Source organism: Poecilia reticulata, linkage group LG2 (assembly GCF_000633615.1).
Source record: "Poecilia reticulata strain Guanapo linkage group LG2, Guppy_female_1.0+MT, whole genome shotgun sequence".
Lineage (NCBI taxonomy): Eukaryota > Metazoa > Chordata > Actinopteri > Cyprinodontiformes > Poeciliidae > Poecilia > Poecilia reticulata.
This window is the reverse complement of record NC_024332.1, coordinates 2,151,751-2,162,349: the sequence shown is the minus strand read 5'-3', so window position 1 is coordinate 2,162,349 and position 10,599 is coordinate 2,151,751. Positions and strand designations below refer to the sequence as shown.

Here is a 10,599-nt window from a genome sequence, read left to right as displayed (position 1 = left end):
GTTAAACCAGTGTCTTGAACTGTCACTGAGGTGTTTTGTTACCGTTCTTCAGTTGTGTTGATTCCAGATTCCGTTAGCATTTTTTTTTTTTTGCGAGGATTCCTTTAACTTACACAGTCTGGTATTGTATTGTCATTTTATACAGTATAGGCAGATAGTTAATGGCGTCTCATGCATGCTCGTAATACCAAATGCACAGGTACAATGTATATCATTTATTTCATGGTATAACATGGTACTCTATTGAAAAAGGAGAAACATACAGATATATAGTATAAATCTAAGCCTACATACAGTTTGTGGCAGCACAGAACATTTCACATTCCATTATGGGACCAAGGCCATACAACAACTTGAAGTGTTTGATGGCTGTTCTTTTTTTGTCTTTTTTCTTTTTTTTGTTTTTTATTGTTTTTTCCTTATTATTGTAGGCTCACGTGGCATAGAGTAATCTCTAGAATGAGCAGTTGGCAGCAGTTGGCAGCTGTTGTCAGCGAGATTGCTAAAAAGATCTTCTGGAAGTCGCTCCAAGTTAAGGGATGCTGCATGCATAATAAACAAGTTTCTAGAGTGGAGCTTATAAAGTCACAATTTCACTTTGTATTTTGATAAATTTAGAACTCGTACAACTCATTTTTAAATCTCAACACACAACCCAAAAGCAGTAGTTTAAATCGAAGAAGCCTTTCTGCCTGGAAGATCTTTTTTTTTCTACATGGACAGCAAAATTGTTTAGCTTTGTTTTTCTAGAATGAAGACTGAAATGTCTTTGGACTAATTTATTCTAGGAATTTTACAACCTTGGACATAAAAAGGGATTTGTGCAATAAAACATAGTCAAGAATCTTCTTTTGTAGTATCAAATTTAAGAGGTAGTCAGATCTCACACAAAGTCAACGGACGTTTTTCCGATTCCCAAATAAATGGGAGTCTATTGGAATGCAATCTGGTGACTAGAGAAGCAGAGCTTTTGTGTGACTCCTTGAGATCTTAAAATGTTTTGTCTGGCCAAATTGATGCAAAAAATGAAAAACTCCTCATGACACACTTTTAACCAATTACTTCATTGGTATGTGTTCTTCCTATTCCCCCTCTACACAGTAGAAAATGCAACTCTTATACAGTCATTTAGGGCCCAGAAATCAAATTTCATTTGTGCTGTGACAATCCAAGTACTATACATTCACTTGTTTGTTATATTCTAGACTGTACATGTTACAATAATTTTTTCTTTGTGCCCAAACTCACTGTTCTCAAGTATTTTTGCGTTTTTTTGTTGTTTTCTTTTCATGAACACGTATTCTCGTACATGCACAAAGCGAATGTATGAACAGGAATGCCGTGAACGTGCACAACCAGATTGTAACTGATTGCTTTGCGACCCTCTGTGGAATCATACACAGTTGGTCAGAAAGAATCAAGACAGGGAAGCCATTTTTAGCCACAAAACTATTACACGTTGACATTTTGTCCAGAGCTCAGCAAGCAGCGCAGAAAACAAATGGCGTACAGAAACTTTTCAATCTTGACATTTCCATGCCTATTTTTCTCATCCAACACATGCAAAACTAGTTCCTGCCCTCATTTTTACTAATCACTTGCAAAGTCAGAAGGGGTGGGTTACATTCTAATGGAGAAACGATGACCATGGCTCATTATCCTCTCCCTGAAGAATGGATCTGATACATTCAATGCTAGTATGTGCTTAAAATTACCCGACAGACTGGTTATCACGGGCGAGCTTCACGTTCTGTGAAATCCATTGGCGTCACTTAGCAACAGAAATGCAAAGCTCACTTTTCAGTACATACAGTAACTGGAGTAGAACTTCAGCATGGTCGGCTGATACAGTGGCATGCCATGCCTTCTGGTACCCGCGGTAAAGATGTGTGCAATCTTTTTTTTGCAGTTTCCTAATCTTAAAGTAATAACTTTACAAAAATCCAACCTTTAACTGGAGTACATTTACAGAGTGTGCAAATCCGGTCGTTTCGCCTCTGCCATTTCTTACAGACCATGTGTTGATATGTACTTGCAAAGTCGATGTCTTGAACCAGCTTGGAATAAGTAGACGGTAATGAAATGGTTTGTTTACGGGTCCTAAAAAGTAACAGAATAGGACAGAATAGAGGTTTCAAAAAATGGGTATGTGAGCTATGGTCCAATTAAATCATAATTCTGCAATAAACACACAAATATGAGCCCCGTATTATGAGTAATTGCGTCTTTTGTTCCAAGTCAATCCGTCGAGATCACAGGAATTGTGTGCTTTCAGAGCGTTCAGCTGGGCTGGTGGAACTAAAGAGGCGTGGCTTAATATGGCACCGGCAGCATTCATTTAAATATGTTAAGATTTTCATGGAGGCTGTTCTAATGAGTGCAATGGCACACCTTACCACATAGTGTTTGTTCATAACACAAACACTATGAAACCTTGTGGTTCCTCTGCTCCACATGCACTAACAGACAGGAAACTGGCCAAAGGTGCTTGTACAGTGTTAAAATTAACAATATCAAGAAGTGTAGCAACTGATTTTGGTAAAAAGTGAAAAAGAACTATTAGGAACTCCACAGATGTATTCAAATGTACTCATTTTAAAGGATGCATTTTCTTTTTCCAAGTTTTACTGTGAAACAACAAAATATGCATTTATTTTAAAGTGTTTTTAAAGATGCTTATAGAGCTTTCGGTATTTGTGAAGGATGCTCTAAGTTAGGAACGTATTCATAGTGCTCAGACATGCTCTGAAATGGATAAGATGCTTGACTTGGGACATTAATCCCCATCTCTCCCCATGAAATAATCTGACTATTGGGAGTCAGTGACAATCACAAAATTATTATTTTCATTTTTGGGTTGAACACATAGTGTATGTATAGACATATATACACACCTATGTACAAAAAAATTAAGTAATTCCACCATACTGTCACAATAAAAGAACTGTTCTTCCATAAAACAACACAGGTCAGGAAATCAAATAAATACCTGAAGACAAGGAGTACAAAAATATCATAATATTTTATGGGTAAAACAGTAACTATTTTGCCCAATAGGGCCATTGGCAGTTGTTTCAAATAGAAAATAAAAAGCGCTTTGCGAAGAACTATTGAAAATCTGAGTGCAATTTTGTCATGCAGTCACATAAAGTTTTGCTGTGAAATTGGAAAAAACGGCAGTTTTATTCATAAATTGTGCTTATTTTCTTTTTTTTTGTCCCCAACAAACTCAAAAATTGAGAACCTGAGACAAAAATCATCCTGAAGGATTAAAATTATTTTGCTTACCAGATCAACATATAATAAATTGTAGACAAGAGTATTATAAACACTATAAATACACGTTACTCTGTTTCTGTAAGAGTTTTGCCGGTTCAACAATGCCTAAGTACATTAAAAATGCATAGCATACCACTTTAATGGATTTATTGTAGATATTGCCTACACCCGATCAACTTTTAGTTAAAAAATCTTGACCTAACTGCTTCTGCATTGATTTTTAAAATAATATTTTTTAAAACTTGCTGGCTTTGTATTTTGGTATTTACATGTAATCAATAAGGGTGACGAATGGGGGGAAAAAACTGTCACAAATCCAAATTACAGTACATACTCTCAAAAATAAAAAGACCTCAGCGTTCGGGATTCAAAGACTCCAAATATATATATATATATATATATAAAAAAACTATTTCAATGAGAACTTGGTCCAAAACATAGTAGTCTTTGTTAGATCAGTTTTTCTCTTTTATCTTGCTGTGTTGCAGTCTTTGACTCGACAGATTCTCCATCACGTATAAAAGCAAGAGAGAAGAAAACGAAATGAACAAATGAAATGAAAGTCAAAGTCAAACAACGACAAACACCAAAAAAACAGATCTGATCAGACATAGTAGAGCCAGTAGATGAGGTTGAACAGCGAGAAAACGGACGGGAAGATGATGCGAGACCAGCGGTCAATGGCGTTCACGTCCGTCAGGTCGGGGATTTTAATTTTGAGCTGGGAGGACCGCCTCCGTAGTCGGCTCCGCTTCATCTGGGCAGAGCGGTCCAGAGAGTGGCGGCTGGCGGAGCGTGGCCCTACCCCACCGCTCTGCTTGCGGTATTGGATGTTTGACGACGCCGTGCTGTCCAACTGTACCATGGACTGAGAGTTTCTAATGTCCGCCACGCTGGTGGTGATCTCACCTCCTGCAACTTCGTTGTGGATCTCTAAGGTTGTCAGCAGGATGTTTCCATGACCATGCGGTTCCGCCTGAATGGATGAAGAAGAGACAAAATGTCAGAATAATGGATGGAAATACCTACTTTTAGAGTGTTATTGATTTGTTAATGTAGAGGGGTGAAAAACTTGTCAATAGTAAATTAAAACAATAAGTAAGAAAATAGGCACCCCAACATAATTTTTATTTTTGTATCTTTAATTTCTCATTGTACCAAGTTCTTTAGTGTCATTTTAGTTAGTCCTATGCAATTCCGCACACAACCGCTGGAGGCGCTGCCGCGTTGGTACAATAGAGAAGATTGAGCACACAAGAAGAATAAACCTTCCTGTTTGATGCTAAAGGAAGCTCGACGTGTGTGTCTCATCTTTTCTATATCACAGCATCACACGTTGAGGGAAGATCATCTTATACATTACCCTCAGCCATCCAAGGTTGCAGGGTAACATTGACCTGGTGGAATCCAACAAACACTTGAGAAGGCTTGACGTGCTGAGAATGATGACTCAGCTCTTGCTTTGGGCATACAAGATTTGGTTTTCCCTTAAAAGTCACCCAATTATCCCATACTTCAGTAAATACCTCAGTGGACACAGTCATAGGCCTATTCCAGATCCACAAAGCACTTATAGACCAGATAAGCATACTCCCATAACCCATTCAGCAATTCCACGAGAGTGAAGACCTGGCCCACTGCTCCATAGCCACATTGTTGTTTTCAGTAAGACACATCTAATGTCTCAAGTAACACTTGGGTCAGTCGCAAAAACCAACACAAACTTGACTACGATTCATGCTCTGAAGAAGTGGGACTGAAATCGAGAATTGAGTTTCACAAAAAGTTGTTCTTGATTTCAGTGCCTTTTTTTCAATGCCACACACACCAGCTGTTCCAGTGTGGATTTCAACAGATCAGAATTAGCCACACCCAGTCAATAGCTGAGCAACATATTTGTCTAAAGCTTGCATCGTACAGTGAGTCAGAGCCGGGTTGGATCACATTCACACCATAAGCGACTACTCTTGAGTTTATGTGGAATTGAAACCATCTTGGATTGATGTGATTGCTTCTTTTACATTTACAGAAAAAAACGTAGCAAGGGGAACCAGAGTTTATCTTGAGCGGACTAAACACCTTAGTTGTGTAAACATAGGATGGTGAAGACTCCAGCAACACTACTGCTTTATAAGTAAACCAACATATTTCATCTTTTGGCCGTCATCTGGGTCATTGGGACCACAAACAGAAATGCATTGATCTACTAACAAAGTTACTTCTTAGCACTTCATGTGTTGCTTCAACTTATTAGATCTTTGATCCTCTCCATGCACCTTGGGAGTCGGTGAAGTTATGTCAGAAATCTTTTAGAGAGCACCCTGAGACACCAGCTATGTGTTTTTAGCACAAGCAGCAGTTAGTTTCGCTGTTCCTCTCAGTCATAAACGTTTTGAAGTAGTTCTTAAAGTTTAAATGAAAGAGTCAGGGTAAAGCAAGACAGACGTGGAAATAAAGATATAAAAAACTCCATTCTGGTGATTCTGGCTACATTATGCATGCATGAAGTAGGCCACATTATGGTTATAAACTGTGGCATTTCTACTTGACACAAGAAAAGGTTAAAATACCATGTTAGAGTGGACAGGATGTTACCAATCTGGAGAAAAGAGAGGCAGAAATGATTCAGTGGTGGCCTAATTTACCAGAGTCTTAATGATACTCGCTGCGGATTACAAAATCAGTTTCCCTTTGGAGCTTGTTGCGCAGGTACGCTATGCTATTTATAGAAAACTTAAGGGAATGACAAATAACTCTTACTAGGCTTGTTAGCTTACAAAACTACCCAAGTGAACATAAACTCCTGTGATGCTCCAAAACCAATTACTGTTTTATAACTGTCTCAATTTGCCCAAAGCCATTAGAAAATTGCCATGTATCCACTGAATGTTTCTATGAGAATTTCTGAATATCAAAGTAAAACCAAACAGAATTAAAATGTTCATCATATTAATGAATATCTTCAGTGTTGCTGCCATAGAGTACCCTAATTGCTTCCCATGGATGTTTATTCACGTCAAACATTACCATTTAAGTTAAAACCACATCCGTCTCTTGGATTTGACTGCTTTGGTTTTCAGTCAAACTTTTTTTTAATAATTAAACAGTACCTTCACAACTAAACATTTTCCTGGTAGTTTAAGCAGATAATAAATGCAAATGTGTCTTTGTCACATTTGCATTCCCCAGTTTTCCTGCAGCTTGAGGTGTCCCCAACACGTCTCTTTCTGCAAAAAGCAAAACTCTAAGATGAATCATCAACTAAATGCTTAGATGACAACCTAGGGCAGACATTTCAAGGAAAGCAACATTTTAATTTTGCTCTATTACACTGCAAATAGAGCAAAAAAATTAGTCCCTTTTCTGAAAAAGGTCTGCAGTACACTTTACTGCCACCTTGTGGTAGTGCTGCAAATACATTTTGGTCAAGTTAAATGTGAATTTAATAAACTTTTAATTTGTTTCCTTGTTGGGCCATCTTAGAAACTTAAAATCACTTTCCATCCCTTTTGATAATATTGATAAAAATATAAGTTTCTAGCTATGATCATTTTTATGTAACCATTAAGAAACAAACTTTGTCTGTTACCAGTGCACCACTAAAAACTGCCAGGTATCCATCCTGTGGGCTAACATCAGTCATTTCTTGATTCCTGTAATTCCAGCCCATAAATATATTCGAAACACAAAAAAATGCAACACGATACATTATAATCCATGCCTGTGATGGGCGTTCCACAAAACAGATCAACAGAATGAAAAGTGCAAATTCAGGTCTTCATGCAAATGTAGCAACTGGTGAAGCCCCACATTTCCATTAAAGTAAAAAAAAAAAAAGAAAAAAACAAGTTTTTTAGTTGGTCAAAGCCTACCCAACTCTGGACCAGTTTGCTAACGTGCTTTGCAATTTATGGAACAACTACCTAACTATTATTGTAATAGAAAAGTTATACGCTGTAGGCTCTCTTTGGCATCATTGTAGTTTATTTCATTAGACGGTGTTTTACATTTTTCATCAAAAGCTATTAGGTGTGATTTTATTATTATTATTATTATTATTATTATTTGTAGTCCAAACTTTTGCTTTAATATTAAAGACCAACCAAGTCTAAAAACGTCCTTCATGTTTATTCCTCCAAAGCAACATCTTCTAAAGTACTTTCTTGAGGAAAAACAAACTCCTGTACAAGATAATATTAAGAAAATTAATCTGGGACTGCCACCACCCCATAAGGATGCTATTGGGTCTTCCTGTGTCTCTTATTGTGCATATAGATCATTACCAAGAAGATCATCAGTAATTTAAAGAACTGCTTGATGAGGGACCTCTGCAGTGACTACCTACTGGAAGTCAGTCTGATTCACCAAATCCTTACATGCGCTGTGATAGAAATGACTTTCACTGATGAGTTCGATGAGAAGCCTATACAAACAGCATGCACTAACGGGACCGAACACACCAGCTCCCACAATGTAAGCATGAGCATCACTTCAGTGAGTGTCATGGAGATGTCTGTTGTTACTTGTTTTCTTCACATGGATATAGAGATATTTTTGCACAGAGGCAAAAGACGGATATTAACCACATCCATGTTGGCTGATGGGCGATGGCGGAGTTGACTTGAGGATATTGAAGAGCCTCGTTTAAAGAAAATCAAGAATAACTCACCGAGCGTGAGTGGCGAAGACCTTTAACCTGATTGGACCGTTTTAGGGACGCGGTCCTACTACCTGCCTCCTGAGGAGATGAAAATATTCAGCCACATCTGGGGACAAATGCCTGGAAATTGACTTTGCATGTGTCTTCGTGCTTTTTTTTTTTTGAACACCAAGGATACTCAGAGACAATGAAATACAGTTTAAATAATCAGGATGTTTGTTTTTGCTGCTGATTGCTATATTTATGCATCTCTTTTCAATGTCGGTTATGGAAATTTCGAGGAACTTAAATGTCACTACCAAAATTATCCCCAGTGAGCTGTTTCTAGTGCATAAATGCAGAACTTTTTTAATGTTCACCCCCTGTGCCCAGTAACGTAAAGTGTGTCACGGTCTGGACCAAACTTACCCTCGCTGCATCGTACTTGGCCGCTCGCTCATTGTTGGCCTTCTCTGCTTTCTCCGCCAACTTCTTCTGCATCTGAGGGCCCCTCCCGAAGAAGATGTAGTTGACAAAGGCGTATTCAAGAAGGGCCAGGAAGACCATGACAAAGCATCCCATTAGGTACATGTCGATGGCCTTGACGTATGGGATCTTGGGTAGCGTCTCCCTCAGGTGTGTGTTGATGGTGGTCATGGTCAGCACCGTGGTGATTCCTATGGTAAACAGGAAACAAATGTATTTTCCCCCCAAAACAAATCAAAATAATTGACACTGAACTAAAACAACTCTTTTAATAAGATCATACTTTTCCAAACTTAACCATGAATTTATGTAAGATATTTCTACCATTGGTAGCCAGAAAAAGAAGGGACAGAAATAAGGAAGGGAGGACAGATCCAGAGAAGGTGCTTCACAAGGAAAGGAAAATAAAAAGATTACAAAAAGAAGGAAAAAAAATAGGTAACAGGCAAAGAAAGAAGAGACAAAGGGAAGTGTTGCGGAAAATATAATTTTGTTCATTCTTATTTATCCCAGAAAATGACTGAAATCAGATTCCCTACCTTTCCAAACTATATAGGAACCCTGTGAAAAGTACAAACAGCAGGCGAGATTACCACCGCCTTTCTATTATTTCAACTAAAAATAACTTGCTAAACGCTTTCATCTTTGATCTTAGGCCACTTGCATACACACAATGGAGGTGGGTGCTTCACTTCATTGAAATTCAAAGGTCTCCCTCAAAAACATCCCACTGCCCCTCGGTCATCCAGCAGAAATAACTCATTAAAATAGTGCTGCCTGTATCTACCTCCCAGCTCCTGCTAACCTTACCCCGTCAGGCTACAAAATGGCTCTCCACGTATGAAGCATCGTCACATGTGGCGAGTTTGCATGATAGGAGAAGATGCCTAAAAGTAGACTTGGTTGACACAAATCCGCATCAGACAATGCTCCGGAAAGGTCAAAATGCAGCAACAAGAAGCGGTTACCAAACAGAAGATTTGTAGAATTTTTTTTTCCTTCCACTTCACAACAATTATAAATTGCTTTGTGTTAGTCTGTGTCATAAAATCCCGATAAAACACAATGAAGTTTGTGGTTTGAATGTCTAGTTCTGTGTCTCACACAAATATCTGCCCAATGAAAGTATCTTCCCTACTGCAAATATAAGACAACCACATCTCTACTTCATTTACTGATGCCGAACATAAACGGAGTCTATCAGCTGCGCCTCTCTGCCTGTACAACACACACAGACATCACTTTTAGTGTTTGGGTGTCATAAAGTACAGAGAGGAGACAGGGAGCAGTCAGGGGGTTGGGAGGAATGAGCAAGATAGCTAAGGTCAATATAGCTCTTAGTAAGATTTATTGGCACATTACAAGGTTAGCACCACACACGCACACATATGTGTTGGCACGAGCGTGAACGTACACATGCTTCATGTCTAAGGCACAATTGGACGGCGCCCTTTTTGTGCTCAACAACAGCCTTGTTCTTTATAGGTGTTCCCAATGTGGGGCCATTACTCTCTGTTCTTCACTCCCTCCCTCTTTTCTTCTTGTTGCTGCCTCCCTCAGTCTCCAATCGGACAATTTAATCAAGGGGCCGAGAACCGGTGGGCCGAGTTGCTTTTCCATCACGCCGCTGCCCTGTCCGTGGAAGAATTACGACTTCACAGCTTCTCTTTTCCCATCTTTGGTCTGGCTTGTCCTTTTGTTCCCCTCATCTACCATTTTTCTCTTCTTCATTCCCCTCCGGATCTCCCCATCGCTTAATGGTGGATGTCCTTACTCCCTCTACTTACATGTCCCCAAATGTCCTCTTCTTCTTTAACTGCTTGAACAAAGGCACTCAGCAATCAAATTTCCTCTAATCACAGACCAGTGTACCATTAGCAGCACATCCTGACACTATATAGAGTAGCGGTTCTCAAGGTGGGTGGTACCGCCCCCCAGTGGGCGTTCAGAGGACAGCAGGGGGCGCTGGAGGACATTTTTACAAAAGGGGGGCGCTGGGATGCCTTTGGGGGGCGTTTGGTCGAAGGTAAACTTTACACCTTAAATGCACAACAATGCCARTTTAGACTTTGAGYAACTTGGTAAAACTGTATTGTGTAACATTAAATCATGCTTGGCTGCAACTGTATCGATGGCAGCTCTTCTTCTATTCAGTGTTTGTTAGCTTCTGTTAGTTTCTTGGCGCAGCTCCGTTC

The 10,599-nt window shown here is 39.1% G+C and overlaps 1 protein-coding gene across 4 annotated transcripts in view; it reads right to left on the bottom strand.

Moving 5' to 3' along the window:
• Window positions 1-200: 200 nt before the first annotated feature.
• The window catches only part of LOC103476088 (gamma-aminobutyric acid receptor subunit beta-3-like), a 57,174-nt gene continuing 46,775 nt past the window's right edge, over window positions 201-10,599 (bottom strand). For 2 of the 4 annotated variants that reach the window (XM_008428176.2, XM_008428194.2), the window contains 2 exons: window positions 8,348-8,595; window positions 3,884-4,255 (listed from right to left, as the gene is read on the bottom strand). In XM_008428176.2, the coding sequence (XP_008426398.1) occupies window positions 3,884-4,255; window positions 8,348-8,595 (620 nt within the window). Of the gene's footprint in view, window positions 4,256-7,948; window positions 8,018-8,347; window positions 8,596-10,599 lie in introns of all 4 variants that reach the window. The other 2 variants (XM_008428167.2, XM_008428186.2) reach the window with 2 other exon arrangements.